The sequence below is a fragment of the Mobula hypostoma genome, chromosome 17, assembly GCF_963921235.1.
Source record: "Mobula hypostoma chromosome 17, sMobHyp1.1, whole genome shotgun sequence".
Classification (NCBI taxonomy): Eukaryota; Metazoa; Chordata; class Chondrichthyes; order Myliobatiformes; family Myliobatidae; genus Mobula; species Mobula hypostoma.
Genome location: NC_086113.1, coordinates 45,466,399 through 45,486,806, shown reverse-complemented (window position 1 = coordinate 45,486,806; position 20,408 = coordinate 45,466,399). Strand labels below are relative to the sequence as shown.

General features: G+C 43.3%; 2 protein-coding genes across 4 annotated transcripts in view; both read left to right on the top strand.

The window, feature by feature from the left end:
• Positions 1 to 8,672, top strand: part of LOC134357987 (uncharacterized protein C7orf57-like) — a 100,838-nt gene extending 92,166 nt beyond the window's left edge. For both annotated transcript variants that reach the window (XM_063069834.1, XM_063069833.1), the window contains one exon: positions 8,366 to 8,672. In XM_063069834.1, coding sequence (XP_062925904.1) covers positions 8,366 to 8,412 — 47 coding nt within the window. In that variant the 3' untranslated portion in view covers positions 8,413 to 8,672. The remainder of the gene's footprint in view (positions 1 to 8,365) is intronic.
• A 6,024-nt stretch (positions 8,673 to 14,696) lies between these two features.
• upp1 (uridine phosphorylase 1) overlaps positions 14,697 to 20,408 on the top strand; it is a 62,896-nt gene continuing 57,184 nt past the window's right edge. The window contains exons 1-2 of one of the 2 annotated variants that reach the window (XM_063069831.1): positions 14,697 to 14,912; positions 15,606 to 15,901. The gene's annotated coding sequence lies outside the window, so the exon portion shown is untranslated. The remainder of the gene's footprint in view (positions 14,913 to 15,605; positions 15,902 to 20,408) is intronic. The other variant, XM_063069832.1, reaches the window with a different exon arrangement.

Below are 20,408 nucleotides of genomic sequence, written 5' to 3'. Positions count from 1 at the left end.
TGTGAAGTGGTCCAAAACAATCTATCCCACAATATGAGAATGGTGTCGAGGGATCAACACGGTTAGCAGGAAGATCCGCCATCTTTTGCATTTCTGTTGGCCTGCAAGCTTTCCTGCACTTAACACATTGTTTGATGTAGTTTGCCACAACTTTGCTGCCACCAACAACTCAGTAATCATTTTCTCTCAGTTCATTGAGGGTTTGTCCTCTGCCTTGGTGCTGAGTTTTTCCATGGCAGTAATCTAGGATCAGACGTGTGACCACACCATCTCTTGGTAGGATTCAAGTTGAGAGGTAAAGAAGCCTTCTTTAATCACCCTCCCACCCTGAAAACACCATCTTGCAATACTGGGTCAAGCTGGAACAATGGTTGACTGTGTGGCAGTTTGTCATGACTCAGTATTCGCATTTCCTCTTTGAAGGCATCCCTTTGTGCCAATTTTACAACCACAAGACTGGCCTTTCTTCTGTCTTCGACATTTATGGGCTTTGCTCTTTTGGTTCTCTTTGCTAGTTGCTGGATCCGGGTAACCATATTCAAAGCTGTATGCCTTTTTGAGAACTGTTGAAGTCTCTCCAAAAAATTGTCCTCTTTTACCACCTTTGTTTTCTGGGCTTCTCTTTCTTTGCTCAAATGACATTTCTCTTCTCTGAAGTGATCTAATTCATTGACAAGTGAAGTGTCTTTAGTGCTTCAGTTAATTGATCAATCTTGTCGACATTTTTTAGTAATTCTGCCTCCAGCTACTCTCTCTCATTCTTGACTTTGTCTGACATTTCATGGACATTTTCAAGTTCTTCCTGGAGGAGAGATTTGTCATCCTCTAAAATTTTGACTTTTTCATTCAAGTTTATAGTCTCTTGCTGATCAGCTTTTGTTTCCTGCTCAAGCTGTGTAATTATTTCACCTTTTTCACGAGTCTCCATTCTGAGACAAAACTCTAACTGTTGAAGCTTCAGGCAGTGAGTGTTTTACTTGCCCCAAGTTGTAAACCTCTCCTTTCTCGACTGTAAGCGTGTTCTTCAGGGATTGCACTTCCGAAGACTGTGTCTCATTGACCTGGGACTTGTGGTCAACTTGTGATATGCTCTTTTCCCCAGGGTTTGTATCTGAAGTCTGATTTAAGGGCTCTAATGACAGTGGCTGGTGTCAATGGTGGAAATTCCTTGACAGATACATGATGGCACAGACTTGTCACTTCTGTTGACTTTGCGACTCGTGGTGAGCTGCCAACAACGCTCCAACCCAGGTCAGTCTTGAAGGCATACGGCTCATCATCACCTCCTGTGACGACATGTCGTAGTGCCAACAGTCTCACGCAGTCGTAGCCTATCAGGAGTCCGACCTCGCAATCTATCAGCTCTGGTATTTCTTGTGTTATTCCATTTAGATATTTCCACCTTTTAGCTGTTTCAGGGGTAGGAATGTGGGAACGTTCGAGTAGGATAAAATCTCTGGTATAGGCAGGTGGCAAATTGATGAAACCTTGCGAGGAAAACCCTCTAACTCTAAGCCCCCTAACTCCTCCACTCTGAACAATGGAATCTTTTCCCATCATAGTGGTAAGCTTTAACTTGACTGGCTCTAATCCTGCCCCCATCTTCTTACATATCTCTTGGACTATAAAACTGTTGCTACTCTGTGTATCCAGTAGGGCATACACTAAAGTCTCTGTTTTGGGGATGGTGGTTGAAGAAATCCATACAGGCAATATCATGGATGTACTCCCTCTGTCTATGCAGCAAGAAAGTGAAGATGTGTTTTCTTTTGCTTTCATAACATGAGAAGATGTGTCTGCTGCAGCAGAAGGACGGTCTTCATGAAGTGGTGTTGGATGATATTTCTTACATATGCCGCAAGTAGCTTTGCTCTTACAATCCGTTGAATTATGTCCTTTCCTAAGACAGCCAAAGCACAGGTTATTGTTCAATATGAACCTTCTCTTGTCCTCCACAGGATTATTGGTGAGCTTCTGGCATTTGTGGATGGAGTGGCTTTCTCCACAGCACATGCATGTGACTGGGTTTGAAGATAAAAATGAAGCGTTTACCTTCTTGGATCCGTTTGAATCCTTTGAGCTGTTCTCCATGGCACTGTATGTTTCCATCACTGTGCTTGATTTATCCGATGCTTTCACATTTGTAACAAATGCGTTAGCCTCTGTGCGCTTCATGTCTCTAGATGGCTTTTCTTCAGTAGGCTTCAAGGCATGAAAGGATGTTACAGGATTGCATGCGATTTCTGCTTCTTGTGCCACAAAATCAGCAAACTCCTTGAAGTCAGGCAATTCCCCCATTTGTCGCAACTGCATTGTGACTTGACGATTCCAGCAAGAGGTCACCCATTCAGGGAGTTTTTGGAGTATCTTTTGATTCTCCTCAGTCATTTAACACCTGAAGCCCTTTAGTATGTGGCATGGCATTGCTACAGGCTGTCAGAAAATCACTGAATTGTCTCAGTTTAACTGACACCCTTGAGCCAGTCATTCAGTTTTTCTCTAAATGCACGCTGGATTACAAAGGAGTGGCCACATCGAGCATTCAAAACCTCCCATGCCTGGTCGTCAGCTTCATCATCCTTTCTGTAGAAGCTTCCTTCCAATACAGATCATGCCTCACCACTGATGTATTTTTGTAGGTAGAACAACCTGTCAGCTGCATTTGTGTATCGCCGTTCTATCAATGCCTTAAAACTTGTGCTCCACTCTATGAACCTAAGTGGGTCCCCTGAGAAGACCGAGGGCTCGGGTGTAGGGAGTCTGGTGCGAACCATTAATGTCATGTAGGGCTTGTACTACCGATGCTTTATTGTTAGTACTGTTTGTTTGTTCACTGTTACAGTTCTTACATGTTTTCCCCCCTTTAATTTCTTTATAAGGTATTGGAAGACAATTAGCCAGCTCACTGCTTGCCGTTCTACTTTCCTCCAAGGCTTCAGCTGAGTCAGCTTCAGAATAAGTTTTAAGCTTTGCGGCTATTACTTGAAGATCTCTCTGACTTTCCAGTCTTTTAAGTTTTTGCCTTTGTACAGCGATAGCCTCCTCCATCTCCATTTTGGCCTGCTTTGCAGCAAACTGTGCAGCACACTCTGCTCTTTTTGCTTTGATGCTTTGCTGTTCTGATAAACAGTTTGAGTGGTGGCTATGAACAGCGGATTTGGAGATTGTATTCCCAAATATTGACTGGGCATACTCTTTGTCGAGCACCATACAAAGCCCTGCGTTTTCTGCCTTAGCATCAAACTCCTCTTGCCCCACTTCATTCATACGTACATTCATTAGCCCCCTCAAATCTGCTGTTACTGCTGTGCAGGAATCCATCTTTCTTCTAGTTTCAGTTGCTGATTGGGATCGTATATTTTCATACACATCTCTCACTTGTGTCTCCAGCCCTTCAACAGCATCCATCATATCACATAAGTCTCGGTCAGAGCACTCATCCTTAAGTTTGGTACGTGTAGCTCTAACGGTTTTTCCAGCTTTCATATAGCTTGATGAATTCACTCTCCCTCTGAGAAGCCTCTTGTTGCTTAAGCTCCAGCATTTTTGGGGTTAACCTTCTTTCCCGTGAAGATTTCCTAGGTTCTACTCTCCTTAAAGTAGTATTGAACATGTTTTAGAAAAAGAAACCCTGTATCTATCAGCAAGTTATTGCTGAGTATGTACATAACCTTTTGCAACTACGTAATTGTTAGTGCAATTCAAATACAAATATTTGGTAACTGTTTACTCAATAAACCCCCTAATACTCTTTTGATTATGCGTTTGAACTCTCAGATCAAAACAGCATTAGAACATTCATTACGATGCCACTAGTGAAGCAGGACGACAATTAAGCTATAATGATAAATCAATTACTTTTCTCATCAATAAACCAGTATTTTAACAAGTATTTCTCAAATTTTATGTACGTCCATAAGGTAGTAAAGGTAGCACAATCAAATCTGATGCCGTTTGCAGAGCCGCACTTTCCTGCCTGAAGACAGCAAGGGAATGAAACAGACACTGCACTCTGAAGCCTGTAGAGCTGATATTTGCAAAGCTGTAGCCTACTCTGGTAATCGTTGCTCTCTTGGTGAAATCGCAGTATTCTCAACCTGACGGTGTCAGGAGCCAACCCTCCTGTTTTCTCCCGTGAATCGACAAGCCCCTTCTCCAACGACTTCTCCGGCCACCCACTGCTCCAGCGATCGTGCTTCCTCCTCTCTTCTTCCCGGACACGCGATGGCCGCAAGTTTTCACTGTAACTGCACGGGTCCAATGAAATAATGCCCAGGCAACATACAGATGTCCTCGAAGATTTATTTTTATTTCTCTCTCTTCAGTACACACTGTGAAAACTACAAGAAAATAAAGGACATAAAGTTTGAAACATACATCTCTCAGTCTTTTAAAGTCTCTCAAGCTAGTGTCCGCCGATAAACAGGCCCAAACACATTAGCACATCAGAAGTGTGCTGAAATCAAATAAATCACTAAAACGTATCATACTGTTCATATAAAGACACCTCAATAACATTATATAAAACAAAATAAGAAAAACAATTATCGTGTGCAATTATTGGACCACATGCAGAATGAGGTTATTTTAGGGCCATGTGTCTTTCTCTGCTTCCATGTTGGTTCTGACCCATAATACTACAGTCATGCTTTTATCAAACTCTGGTCATGTGACCTGTTAACTCTGTTCATGTGACCCGTTACACACTGCTTTAAATAAACTTTATATAAAATATTTTAAGGTGATAAATTAATCATGAATTTATGACAAAACATATAAAATAAACATTTCAATGAAACCTGTCCCTGAGACAGTTACAGTGTGTAATCTAAAACTTTGACAAACTTCTACAGGTGAGCGGTGGAGAGTATATGGACTGGTTGCATCAATGGCCTTGAATGGGAAAAATCATGAAAAGCCCCAGTCCATCACAGGAGAAGCCTTCCCCTCCATGGAGCACATTTATAAGGAGTGCTGTTGCAGGAAAGCAGCATCCATCATCAAGGACCCCCATTGTTCTGGACATGTGCTCTTCTCATTACTGTGATTAGAAAGGAGATAAAGGAGCCTTAGCTCACTGGGTAGTAACACAACTTGATACGTTCATTGTAGGGGCACCACAGTAGCATAGCAGTTAGCACATTGTTACAGCTCGGGCCGTTGGCGTTCAGAGTTCTATTCCAGCATCCTCTGTAAGAAAGTTTGCACATTCTTCCTGTATGCAAGTGGTTTTCCTCTGGGTGCTTCACAGACCAAAGACATACAAGTTAGTAGATTAATTGGTCGTTGTAAATTGTCCTGTGATTCGGCTGGGGTGAAATCAGTGGGTTACTGGGCGGCACAGCTTGGTGGGCCAGAAGGGCCTGTTCTGAATTGTATCTCTGAATACAAATTTTAAATAGTGCCAAACCACCAGGTTCAGGAACAATTATTGCCCCTCAATCATCAGGCTCTTGAAGCAGAGGGGGCAACTTCAATCACCCCAACAATGAACTGATTCCTCAACTTAAAGCCTCAACAACCTATATTCTCGATATTTATTGCTTAATTATCTATTTATTTGTTTCTTTTCTTTTTGTATTTGCACAGTTTGTTGTCTTTTGCACACTGGTTGTTTGTCTGTTTGCAGCATTTCATTGATTCTATTGTGTTTTTTCCTGTTTACTGTGAATGCCCACAAGAAAATGAATCTCAGGGTAGAACATGTACTTTGATAATAAATTTACTTCTAACTTTGAAAGTGATAAGTGAACTAGAAAGGGTCTAGTGAATCAGGAAGCTGTGATTTAATGCGATCCATTATCAGGCACTCAAAGCACTTCATTATTGTTGCAGTCAGTGCCACTGGACAGTGGTCATTAAAGCAGGTTGCCATCGCCCTCTTGGGCACCGGGATGATGGTAGCTATGTTGAAGCCTGGGGGTCAGTGGACTGCTCTGTAGAGATGTTGAACATGTCTGTTAGAGCCTCTGTTAACTGGGCTGCACAGTCCCTCAGCACCTGATCAGGTGTGTTATCAGGCCCCACAGCTTTATATAGGTTGACTCTGGCTGTGGTAGCAAAGTTGTTAGCATAACACTTTGCAGTACAGACCACCTGGGTTCAATTCCCACTGCTGACTGCAAGGCGTTTGTATGTTCTCTCCGTGACCCTGTGGCTTTCCTCCGGGTGCTCTGGTTTCTTCCCACAGTCCAAAGGTTGGTTAATTGGTCATTGTAGATTATCCCATGGTTAGGCTTGGATTAAAAATCAGATTGCTGAGCAGCGTAGCTTGAAGGGCTGGAAGAGCCTATTGTGCACTGTATTACAATCAATGAATAAACAAACAAACAAACACATACATACGACTCTCATCAGGGACTTTTTACCCTTGCAGCTTCTCGACTTTTTAACTAAATGTACTTGGGCCTTTCTATCAGAATTTACTTTCTGGATCGATTTATCTATTGTCAAAGGCTATAGACTCAAATAAACACCTCCCCCCATCTCTTCAACACACACAAAATGCTGGGAGCTCAGCAGGCCAGGCAGCATCTATGGGAAAGAGTACAGTCGACATTTCAGGCCGAGACCTTCCCCAGCCCTTGTTTATGTTCTATTTAATCTTGCTCACTGAAATTTGCATTCCATATTTCTCAAATTTGATTGTTAGAAAATGGGGATGCAATAATGTAGTGGAGTATGTTGCTGATCTTTCTTTTCGTTTCTATTCCTCCGTGCTCCAAATCTATCCAAAGATTGACAGAGGGTAGACAGAAAGTCTAGCGTGATATATCTCACTGACTTAAGAAAAATGGTACCACTTTGCTACTGTGGTGAAGACAAGCTACTGAGCCTGAAGTAAGGAAGCAAGAAGAGGAATTGAGCCCTCAGGGAGGGATAGCGAAGGCACGTCAGCAAATACCTAACACTTAGCATACATGTTTTAAAAATTTATGCAACATTTCAGGAGATTTCAAAATGAGCTAGCTTTCTGTTTCCGTAAACAGAATAAACTAGAAAGTAAACATCTTCTAGCAACATAAAATCGAAGATGATAGATTAAGATGTCTGTTCAATCCCACCTCGTAATATATGTCTAATAATGTAATTCCCGCAACAATATATGGTATTATTAGCAGCAAATTAGACTATCAATTAGAAATTATATGTGATTATCAAAAGTAATTGCCACAGAATATAATCAGTAATTCTCTTATAACTAGTACCAATATGCAAGTTTACTTAGGCTCTCTCTCTTTGTCTTGAGAATTCAAAATGTAAAGACAGTGCAGCATTATGTTCAAATTGAGGAATACATCTTAAGAACTGTACAATCTCAGGGTCATTGTGCTTCAGCATTTCTCTAATAAGAATGGAGGGGCACAGATCTAAGTAAAATAGTAGAATGAAATTATCAGCACATGGCTACATTTTGTTTATTCTTGAGACATAGGTGATGCTGATAAAGCAATACTTTTGCTCCTCAACCCCAAGTGCCTTAAAAAGATAGAAGTGATTTCCACATGAACCCTTCCCCCCCCCCCCCGAATCATTGAAGTCCCTGTAATGCTGATAATCCACATGGCCTTCCAGTAATACTGAAAAAAGTAGCAATACAAGTCAGAAAGATGTGGAAATGAATTTGAGGCACCTTGTATTCCCACTATTTTGAGTATTAAACTACATGTTTATGTGTCTTAGACTGCTGTTCTGCTTCTAGATCTCAGTATTGAAAGAGCCTATTAAAAGGGAGCAATGCACAATGCTCACCCTCACTCGCTGTCACAAAATTTGGTGATATCATCTTCCATCTCTTCTACCTCATTACCATGACTGCCTGCTACTTGCACATATCATCCTGGAAGCATGAAAAACCAGGCACAACAGTTTCAGTTCCCACTGCTCTCATTTGTATTCAACCATTCCCTCTATACCCTGGGTAATAAAGTCAGCAAAGGAAAATATTAAAATATTTTTGAAATCAGTTGTTCTAAAATTTGATTTAAATGTGCAAGTTTAGTCTACATTATATGCAAATGGTTGACTTCCATTGATTTTTAGTTTTCCATTAATGTTGCAAGCAGTATCCATTTCAAAAATTATTGATGTGTTTAATCAATAAGTGTTATTCGATGAAATACATTTTACTTTTACAGAACTGTGGTAATTACTAGAACTAACGCTGCCCTATCAGTGGAAACGAATCTAACTTGTAACGTGTTGATGTTATTTCATGAAAACAGTCCAGGAATAAATGATGAATTGGGCTTTCCAAATACAAATAAAATAAGTGATGTTTATGTTACTTCCTTTCAACCACTGATGTTGCAATGACTTGTGCTGAATAGAGTAATGCAATAAATTCCCTATTTTATATTCATAGTTTCAAAGACATGCCAACTTGAACCGAGGCCTGCAGACAAGATGTGAAAATGTACAAATTGTGAAGACATCTACTATCACAAGACTAAATAAATACTTTTAGTGGAAAAGGGACAGCTGCAAGATAATAGTTATCGGCTCTTGGATTAAATGTTATATTTTTGTATAATTATATTTATCCTTAGTAATAATAACTTTGTTTTAATTACTTTACATCTAAAGGCGACAACTTAATTCTTATTATTAATTTAACTATATACAGTATATATAATTAGATACCTTTAAACAATAAAAGGTAAAAAAATGATTTGAGCACAAACAGCTATTTAGTTAATATTTAAGAACCACACTGATGTCAACTGGAATATCTTTCACACTTTCACTGAATATAAATATGAATATGCCACTGCTGGTCAATGAAAATATATTACTTAAAGAGCACAAAATCCTGCTTCTAAGGTTATTGAAAATTCATAAGTAGCATTAATTTTATATTTAATATAGTTAAAATAGGTGTTCCTGCACTGATTCAATAATTTTTTATAGTTAAGCTTTTCAAAAGTGCCACTGCATTCCTTTTGACCTTCGCAAATCAACAGATGAAAATTTGCCAAGTTAGTACTCAGATATAAAGGGGATACAGAATTTTCAAAGGTAGTTTTGGCTCATAACACTGGAGGAGTTCAGCAGGTCAGGCAGCATCTACGAAAATGAATAAACAGTCGATGCTTCGGGCTGAAACCCTTCATAACTGGAAAAGAAGGGCGAAGATGGTAGAATAAAAAGGTGGGGGGGGTGGAAAAGAGGACAAGCTAGAAAATGATAGGTGAAGCCAGGTGGTTGGGAAAGGTCAAGTGCTAGAGAAGAAGGAATCTGATAGGAAAGGAGATGGACAATATGAGAAAGAGAAGTAGGAAGGGCATTTGGGCGAGGTGATAGGCAGGTGTGGAGAAGAGGTAAGAGGATAGAGTAGGGAATTGAAGAAGAGGGAAAAAGAAACAAATTACCAGAAAGAGAAATTGATTGTTCATCCCATCAAGTTGGAGGCTACCTAGGTGAAATCTGAGGTGTTGTTCCTCCATCGTGGCAGAAGAAGAGGCCATGGCCCAACATGTCGGAATGGAAATTGGGAGAGAAATAAAAACGTTTGGCCACCAGGAAATTCCATGACAACCTTATAATGATAAAAAAATGTGTTATCTGTTGCAAAGATAGTCCTATATTAGCTTAGGGCAGCCGCTTTAAACCAAAGCAAAGGTTCAGTAACAGATTATTACTGAAGAGGCTGCATGTTAATCAAGGTGGAACAAAGCTTTGTTGAGTCAACATAGACATTAAGCCAACTAAATGGAGAAGGGGAGGACAAGTAGGGAAGACTAATATGCACTGGACAATTGTGTAAGACAGGAAAGGGCAAACTCGCAGGTTATTTTACATTGGTACTCATTTTCTTTTCTTTCCCAGTCAATGAATTTGTTCAAAATTGTAAGGGATAGCTTTGATAATCTTCAGATTGAAAAGTTTATTTCCCTGCTTTTCAATTCTATTTCTGCTAAATCTATGTTAGATATAAGGGAGGCAGTTTGGCAGGAATAATGTCATAAGGGGGGCGCTGGGAGCGGACCCAAATGCAAGACACAGACACTGAAGTACTAGGAACAGGACAGGACTAGAGACTAGAGTTAGGGACGTGACTGGATGCAGACTAGGAACTGGGACAAGAACACAGACTTGGGCTAGGACATTGGCTAGGCAAGCGGGACTAGGACCTGGAACTGGGAACTAGGAGCCTAGGCTTGGACTCTGAGCTACAGACTGGACAAGGACCCAGAACCTGGGTCTTGACTCGGGCTCGGACCCCAGAACTAGGCGAGGACATGACATAGCTGTAGGACTGGACATGGCTTGGGTTCTTCAAGGTGAGGACATGATGAGGCTTGGGTTCTTCGAGGTGAGGACATGACGAGGCTTGGGTTCTTCAAGGCAAGGACATGTCGAAGCTTGGGTTCGGACTCCGAGCCAGAGACTGGACAGGGATCCAGAACCTGGGTCTTGACTCGGGCTCGGACTCCGGAACTAGGTGAAGACATGATGTGGTCTAGGTGAGGACTAGGCGAGGCTACAGGACAGAATGAGAAACTCCTGGGCAAGATGAGGGAACTCCAGCACAGGACGAGGCACATGGACAGGATGAGAACACAAAGCCTAGACTTGATCGAGGAAGAACAGGAACGCAGAGCCTTGGTCAAAGGAGAACAGGAACGCAGAGCCTTGGTCGAGGGAGAACAGAAACATGGAACAAAGAGTCAGGACCCCTCCTATGGAGCAAGACATAGGGCCAAGGCTCATACACAGAACACTGAGAGACAGATCTCCACTCAAGGTAGCAGCAAACAGCCGGACCTACCCAGCGGAGGCAAGGGCACAAAGACAGTTCTCAACACAAGGTAGCAGCAAACAGCCAGACCTACCTAGCAAAGGCATGGACACAGAGGCAGTTCTCAACTCAAGGTAGCAGCAAACAGCCAGACCTACCTAGCAAAGGCATGGACACAGAGACAGTTCCAAACAATGAAAGACCATTCCTTATCTAGACACAGCAAGGCTCTGGTCTTGCTCCAGCAGTAGAACTTGACGGCAAAACAGGCAAGGCTTCAGAAGGAATGGGAAGGGAAGGGTACAGTCCAGCAAATGAAGCTGAACCAAGGAGCTATATATGTAGCCAGCCCAAAATGTGAATCAGGTGCCTCAATTAGAGCACCCAACAGAACAAGGGAAAACCAGAAAACCTGGAATAAGGAACGACAGACCCGACAGTGAACCGGAATGTGGACTTCACGGACTGGACCATGAGAGTACTCCCCCTCTATGGGAGCCTCCTGGCGACTCAAAAGGCTTCCCCAGACTATGAATGACATGGACAGGTGGGGGGGGGCATTCAACAAGAGAGAACCCAGGATGGCAAGAGTAACACGACAGTGTCCATGTCACTGGGTCTATGCTTGGCTGGACTGCTCTGTCATAAGGGGGGCACTGGGAGTGGACCCAAATGCAAGACACAGACACTGAAGTACTAGGAACAGGACAGGACTAGAGACTAGAGTTAGGGACGTGACTGGATGCAGACTAGGAACTGGGACAAGAACACAGACTTGGGCTAGGACATTGGCTAGGCAAGCAGGACCAGGACTAGGAACTGGGACCTAGGAGCCTGGGCTTTGACTCTGAGCCAGAGACTGGATAAGGACCCAGAATCTGGGTCTTGACTCGAGCTTGGGCTCGGACTCCGGAACTAGGCGAGGACATGACATGGCTACAGGACGGGAGGTGGCCTGAGTACTTCGAGGCGAGGACATGATGAGGCTTGGGTTCGGGCTGTGAGCCAGAGACTGGACAGGGACCCAGAACCTACGTCTTGACTTGGGCTCGGACTCGGACTCCAGAGCTAGGCAAAGACATGACGTGGTCTTGGGAGACAGGACTAGGTGAGGCTACAGGACAGAACGAGAGACTCCTGGGCAAGATGAGGGAACTCCAGCACAGGACGAGGCACATGAAGCCTAGACTTGGTCGAGGGAGAACAGGAACGCAGAGCCTTGGTCGAGGGGGAACAGGAACACAGAGCCTTGGTCGAGGAAGAACAGGAGTGCAGAGCCTTGATCAAGGGAGAACAGGAACATGGAACATGGAGCCAGGACCCCTCCTTGGGAACAGGACTTGGGGCCGGGGCTCTACACAGAGTCAGTGACATGCATAGCTGATTTGGAGGCAAAAGGCTTGGATCTGTTTGTTTTCTTTCAGAGGTGTGTAGCTTTAGTTCAAGATAATAACTTAAAATAGTTGAACAATGGAATTGGCTCCTTACATCCCTGCTTTCTGAGATCAGTGTGCTACCAATGGTGATTAGAAGAACCTCGGGTTCAGGTACATAGTTCACCAAAAGTACTGGCACAGGTAGTCAGGGAGGTGAAGATGCATAAGGCAGGTTTGCCTTCATAGGGTAGGACATGTAAGCATTACTACCATGCATAAAGATTCATAGTCATAACAGAAATGGACCCTTTAGCACACCACATCCATGTCAAACATTATACACATTTACTCTAGTCCCAACTGCCCCCACTAGGTCCATACTCTGTATGCCTTGCCAATTGAAATGCTTGCTAAGTCTCTTAAACAGTCATTGTATCTTATTCCACCACCTCAAAGGGCAATGAATTCCAGATATCAACTGCTCTTTGTGTTAAAAAAAAAGCCTTCCCCTTAAATTACCTTCAAAATAATATCCTCTCACATTAATCCTATTATCTCACACTATCGTGTTTTTGATTGAGCTGCATGGGGAAACGATTTTGACTCACATATGCCTCTCATGATCTTTTATCAGGTAACAGCTCAGCCTCTTTCAATCTGGGGAAAACAAGTCTAGCCTATGCAATCTCGCCCCATATCTAAAGTCCTCCAATCCAGGCAACGTCCTGGCCATTCACCTCTACATTCTCACCAGCACAACGACTTTCCCAAAGTGTGGCAACTAGACCAGTGTGCAGTCAGTGCAGTCTAACCGGTGTTTTGTAGAAAGGCAACACTATCTCCAAACTTCATATTATATGCCTCAACCTTTGAAGGCAAGTATGGTATATGCCTCGTTACCATTTTTAGTGAACTATGGATTTGAACCCCAGAGGTTCCTCCAGTTATTAGCATTCCTTAGTGCCCTACCATTTACAGTACATGTCCTTCCCCTATCTGAGTTCTTAAAAATGTTTCATTGGCACTTGTTGGAATTACATTCCATCTGTCAGTAATCTACCCAACTTTCTATCTGATCTGTCCTGCTGCAGCCTTAGACATGCGTCCTTGCTATCCATAACACCACCAATTTTCACGTCATCCACAAGCTCCCGAATCACTCCTCCTGAATTTCAAGGATCCCTCCACCAACCCTATGAGGCATGACTGGTCAGGAAGCAATGGGCCTCCAGTCTACGAGATGTTTGAAGAATTTCCCTGATGGGCTCCCAATGCTGGCAGTTACTGAAGTGAGAATGTGGTTAATGCACGCAAACCCAAGGAGCACATACATTGTCAACCCAGCTCCTCCATATCCTATCGAAAGTCAAAGCATGCTTTAATGGGCAGAGACCAATCACTTAGCAGTGCAAACCCCTGGAAAGAAGGCTGTTTGCCTAATGATTATAGTGCAAGATGACAGCAAGGCGGAGTTTGTAAGACAGTGACAATTATAACGAAAGAGCAGGGCAGGAGGCTGGAGAGAGTCAGAAAACTGAAACTGGAGATGGTTGAAAAAAGGTGTGGAACTGGAGGAATGGAGGAGGAAGGATGCATTTTCGATGGGTGCAGAAAGTTGCAAAGGTAGAGAAGACAGGAGGGACCAGGGGGCCAGAGAGCAGGGGTTAAAGGGGTACAGAGGTTTGGAAAGGCTCAGAAAATGAGGTTGGAAAGAGATCGTTGGAGAGGTGTATGAGTTCGGAGACAAAAAACAGAGTTCAAGTGAGTAGAAGTAGTGCAGGAAATTTGGAGGACAGAGGCAAAGGACTAGTGAAGCAGGTTTGAAAGAGCAGGAGATTAGAGACTGGAAAGAGGATTGAAGATGGAGAGTACCAGAGGCAAGCAGTGCAGGTTTAGTGGGAGAAAAAGGCTGCAGGTGCAGAAAGTTGGAGAGGAGAGGAGGTTTGAAGCCTACCTGAGGTTTCAGGGGCAACTGGATAATGTCAGGAAGTTAGAAAGAACCAAGAGGCCAGAAAAAGGCAAATAATTAGATGGAGGCATGAAAATGGAGGGTGCAAGAACTACAAAGGGAGGCAGGAACTTGGAAAGGGGCAGGAGCCGGGAGCAGAAGATCCAAAAGGGGAAGTAATTGGAAGGAAAGAAAGTGAAAGATTTACTGGGGAGATGGAAATGGGAGAGAAAAACCAAGTACAGCAAAATTCCTTAAACTTCATCGCAGCGTGAAGCGGCCGGCCGGCGATGCTGATGTGTCCAAAACGTGGAAGGTGTGAATATTTAGTATTGCACTATAATTACACACATTTTTGTTTCGAAAATGTGCTGTTAAGTGTAAGAGTTACACAACCTACTGTCCGTTCTGGGTGATGGGAACGTTGTATAATTCTTTATACGTACTATATACGGCCATCAAATGCTAAAAGCTAAATGGAAACTTTTGTTTCCCGTTCTGCACGCCCACCGCGCTGTGTATTTAAATATCCAATCATTTTGGGCATTTAAGCCAGTGGGGCAGGTTTTGACTGAAGGTCTTCCGACCTGAGCAGTTCGCTTTGTTTTCTTCTCGGTGATTACTGCCTGGCCGGGCGACGGCGTGTGCTGAGTCCCAGGATGTGCAGACCTTGGGTAGCAGCGGGCAGGGCGGGCGATCCTTTAGCCCATCGATGCCTGCCTCTCGTTTCTGAAGCATACGCCTACTCCCAGCCTCGCAGTCCGCTGTCACTGTGGAAACGGCGCAGCCGAAGGGTAGCGACGGGAGGCCTGTTTGTGGACGTGCCGAGTATAGCGTCGTCCCCGGGGTAAGTGCACAACCGGTCTTTTCGGCGCCGAGGTGGGAAGGGGAAGATGTGGCGATGCTCCTTCAGAACACATCGTGCTGCCGACGGAAGCACTGACTTCCGGCGAGACTCTTGCCGTTCTCTGCGGGACGCAGTGGCGACCACTCGGCCCCTCATCCTGTTCCGGCACCCGGCGATCTCCGCCTCCTTTTCTTTATCCCATATCCAACCGCTTCCATCTCAAAAACCCACCCATGCGCCGCTCAGTAAACTGATTTACAATGTATTGTCTTCCTGATGCGGACAGTGCCCGGGACACGCTTCTTAGAAATCGTTCCTCTTTTGTAGTTAATTTCATTGTTACTGTTAAGGCTGGTGCCTTACCGTCCAGAATTCTCGGCATTTTTCGGGATGTTCTTTATATTCCTTCCAACCCCTTCTAAATTCTAATATAATGTTATTTAATCTATTCATATTTTTCTTAATTTTAATTTCAGTCTCAGATCAATGATTACACTCTGTAATTGGCCCACATGTTCTCTTCCTCATCCTCCTTTTCCTAATGTTATTTTGTAAAAGCAAACTACTTGTGATATATTTTGCATTGTTTAGCTCACATTTCGTGAATATTGTTCATTGTGTTTATAAGATTCATCGGGATTTCTGCCTATTTTACTTTAAAAACTTGGTTTGTTAACTTTCCTTCTTTTTAAGCTTTATGGGTCACATTCCTTTCGACGCAAGGTGCTGTTTCGGCCCCGGGCGCTCTTTGCCTTGAGTGCTTCATGAAGTTAGTACCTGGCAAACGCCTTGTTTTTAAACTTCACCACGCTGACACACAGGCGTCTCCCGGATACACCACTCTACACCGAAACGTCATAAAGCCACTACCGAAACATTCCTCACCATTGTGACATCTGTTTGTCTAACTGGTTCTGTGTCAGTCGCATACTGACTCTGTTCGCGAGAGATGCCTCATCTTTGAGCCAAGCATCGTGCCGTCCAATAAGGCAAGTAGCAGGTTCGGCTCCCAACTTAAATGCCGGAGAATGTGAAGGATGGACAGAGAGCTGCCTGGGGAAGTTGGTGGAGAAGATGAGGGTTGAGGGTGAATGGAGGGGATTGAGAGCGTTGAGCAGTGGTTTAGACGGTGGATGCTGGTGTGGAGGGAGGGAAGGTGAGACGGGGAGAGAGGCTAGGCAGTGTGCTGAAGGTGGGGGGTGAAATGGGCAGATGGGGGGTGGAGAAGCAGATAGCTGTAGAGGGGTCAGGTAGAGGGGTGAGAGCGGGCGGGAGCATGATTGGGGTGGAGTGGGGACAGAGTGATGGGAATGTGGGTGAGGTGAGGGCAGTATGAGTGAGGAGTTGGAGTGTAATGAGGGAAGTGTGATGGGTGGGTGGGGGCGGGAAGAATGAGGGTATCGTGATGGGAGAATGTGAGCGGAGAATTGGGTGGGCGCCAGAAAGCGATTGGGGGAGTGGGTGCGTGGGTGAAGGTGGCGGGGGGGATGGAATGGATAGTTGGACTGTGAAGGGAGATTCTGGGTAGGATCAAGAGTTGGGAGACAGTGGTGGCAAGTGACAGGGAGATGATGGTGGTGGGGAGGTGTTGTAGTTAGTTGATGGCTGGGACAGAAGGGAGAACGTTAGAGTTATGGGAGAAATGAAACCAAAACAAATGACAAGTATGAGGTAGTGGGGCAGTGCACAGCAATCAAACCTTGCCCAAATTCAGAGTAGGGACTCTGCACCTTTGATTAAAAGTTTGGAAAATGCTTAATCTGTTTTTTTGTTGTTTCTTCTTCCTCTCCATTTGCCAGGCTCTAACCACTCCCTCTCTCTGTTTTCCTTACTCTCCAATACACTACACTTTCTCTTTTTAACTATGAAATTATTGTTACTACAATATTGCTTCACAATGTATAACTTCCATTTTCATAATCAAGGTTCCAAAGGTACATTTGATGTCAGAGAAATGTATACAATATACATCCTGAAATTATTTTTCTTCACAAACATCCACAAAAACAGAGGAGTGCCCAAAGAATGAATGACAGTTAAATGTTAGAACTCCAAAGCACCTCCCTAGTTCCCCCCTCCCACATGTAAACAGCAGCAAAACAATGACCCTCCCCACCAGCAAAAAAGCATCGGTATCCCCCACTGAGCACTCAAGCGTGCAGCAAAGCAACACAGATTTGCAGTACCCCAAAGGCTACTCGTTCACCTGGTAATTCAACATACCGCAGGCTCTCTCTCTCTCCCCCTAAGGAAAAAAGAGGTGACCCCGTTTCACAGCAAGAGGGATGATATAACAAAACAACTCGCTGATTTATGATGTTAAAAGTCTGTTGCATCGCTTTTTCCGAGCTCTGTGCCCAAAGAACTCGGGTCTCTGGGCACACAACCAGCGACCAGCTTGCTGCTTTTGATCTTCCGTCTCCCATGACACACCAATTTCCTGCGGTCCGCCCGCCTCCAGAGCCACGAAATCCCGGAACCCTGAAGGTGCGCTAGTCTTCTAGGCTGCGTTCTTGGCATATCGAATAACGGCCAGTCATGAGACCCGACAGCAGGTCCCATTCCCGCAAAGAACCGAAGTCAGCGTCTAACTCCAGGTCAGGGTCTTCAAAAGGACCGTGAAAGGGAAAGACAGAGATATTAAAGATAGAAATAGCGCTGTTTCCGAAGATGCAAAGGAGTCGCTGTTTCATTTCTATGGATAAGCTATTTTCTCTCTCACTTTCTCACAATAAATTAAAATTTTGTTATGTTTAAAATGTTGAAAAAGGATCTAGTGCTTTCTCAGTGTATATGTCAAATAAACGCCTCCCAGGGGTATAAATACCACCAGACTAGACATGGTTGGTAAGTTGATGGAGAAGATCCAGAGAGGCAGGATTTATGAACATTTAGAGAAGCATAATATTAGGAGTAGTCAGCATGGCTTTGTCAAAGGCAAGTCGTGCCTTACGAACCTGATTGAATTTTTTGAGAATGTGACTAAACATTGATGATGGTAGAGCAGTAGATGTAGTGTATATGGATTTCAGCAAGGCATTTGCCACGTACCCCAAGCAAGGCTTATTGAGAAAGTAAGGAGGCATGGAATCCAAGGGAAAATTGCTTTGTGGATCCAGAACTGGCTAGACCACAGAAGACAAAGAGTGGTTGTAGATGGGTCATATTCTGCATGGAGGTTGGTCACCAGTGACATGCCTCAGGAATCTGTTCTGGGACCCTTACTTTTCGCGATTTTTATAAGTAACCTAGATGAGGAAGTGGAGGGATGGGTTAGTAAGTTTGCTGATGGCACAAAGGTTGAGGGTGTTGTGGATAGTGTGGAGGGCTGTCAGAGTTTACAACGGGACATTGATAGGATGCAAAACTGGGCTGAGAAGTGGCAGATGGAGTTCAACCCAGATAAGTGTGAGGTGATTCATTTTGGTAGGGCAAGTATGATGACAGAATATATTATTAATGGTAAGACTCTTGGCAGTGTGGAGGATCAGAGGGATCTTGGGGTCCAAGTCCATAGGACTCTCAAAGCTGCTGCACAGGTTGAATCTAGTTAAGAAAGCATACGGTGCATTGGCCTTCATCAATTGTGGGACTGAGTTTAGGAGCAGAGAGGTAATGTTGCAGCTATATAGGACCCTGGTCAGACCCCACTTGGAGTACTGTGCTCAGTTCTGGTCACCTCACTATAGGAAGGATGTGGAAAACATAGAAAGGGTGCAGAGGAGATTTACAAGGATGTTGCCTGGATTGGGGAGCATGCCTTATGAGTATAGGTTGAGTGAATTCGGCCTTTTCTCCTTGGAGCGACGGAGGATGAGAGGTGACCTGGTAGAGGTGTATAAGATGATGAGAGGCATTGATCATGTAGATAGTCAGAGGCTTTTTCCCAGGGTTGAAATGGCTAGCATGAGAGGACACAGTTTTAAGGTGCTTGGAAGTAGGTGCAGAGGAGATCTCAGGGGTAAGTCTTTTACGCAGAGAGTGGTGAGTGCGTGGTGCCAGCGATGGTGGTGGAGCTGGATACGTTAAGGTCTTTTAAGAGACTCCTGGACAGGTATATGGAGCTCAGAAAAATAGAGGGCTATGGGTATCCCTAGGTAATTTCTCAGGTAAGGACATGTTTGGCACAGCTTTGTGGATCGAAGGACCTGTATTGTGCTGTAGGTTTTCTGTGGCCAGGCATCATCCCTGAGGAAGATGGCAAAGTTTGTCTTCGGATTCCTGAATAGCTCATTCTGATAGTATCTTTAACAGTAATATTGCGTTTCTTGTACCTTTGTCTTTCACAAAACCACATTGTTCTTTACCTATTTCTTACTTTTAGCTCTTGGTCCTATGTAATTCACATTCTATTGCTCCAGGTTTCTTAGGAAGAGTCATAAATTTTTTTTTCATCTCTTCTGGTATTATTCCATCTCATAAATGTCATTGATTAAATCAGTAAGTTTTCAATTCCAAAGTCTTCAAGGGTGATAATTTGTTCTATTACTAATTCATCAGGACCTGCTGCCTTTCCTTTCTTCATCATACTTATTGCATTACGAACTTCAGATTTTAAAATACTTGGACCTTCAATGTTTTTCTTAATTTCTGGTTTTTCACCTTGATCGTCTTCAAACAATCCCTGAACATACTCAGTAGATCTGTTCATAATCTCATCTTTTTCCATAATAATGGTACCATCCTTTGCTTTCAAGCATCCACCTGAAGAACAGAGGAGCTTTTTACCAGTGATATTCTTGATTTGTTGATGTAACCTTTTTGGATCAGTAATAGGGATTCTTTCCAATTGCTCACATTCCTGGTTTAACCATTCTTCTTTGGCTTTTTGACATAAGCTTTTAACTTTTTTATCTAAGGACTTATATTCTATAGGATTTGCTTTCTTCCGTCTCCTTTCTTCCATTAGATTTTTGATTTCATCTGTCATCCATTTATTCTTTGTGCTTTTTTCTTTGTTTAGGAATCACTGACTTTGCTGATTCTACCAAGGCATCCTTTAGAGAGTTAAATTTCATTTCTACATGATTGCTATCATCTTCAACAGATTCTATTTCTAGACTTTGAAATCTATTCCTTACTTCAATTGTAAATTTTTGTCTTAAGTTTTCTTCTTTAATTATTTGCAAGTAGTTAAGGGATTGTTCAGGTTTTTGCTTCTTTAATTTTTTAAGTTTTACTTTTACATGATATACTACTGGGTTATGGTCACTATTACAGTCTGCACCTGGATATGTTTTTCATTGAGTCACTGAGTTTCTAAATCTTTGGTTTATAGTAATAAAGTCAATTTAATTTCTAGTGTTATCACCTGGACTTTTCCAGGTCCACAAGCATCTTGGGTGGTTTTTAAAGTAGGTATTCATAATGACCTGATTATTCATCTTGCACCATTCTACCCATTTCTCACCTCTTTCATTTCTTTCCTCTAGTCCAAATTTTCCTATGGTATTTCCATCAGCACCTTGTCCTACCTTAGCATTTAGATCTCCCATA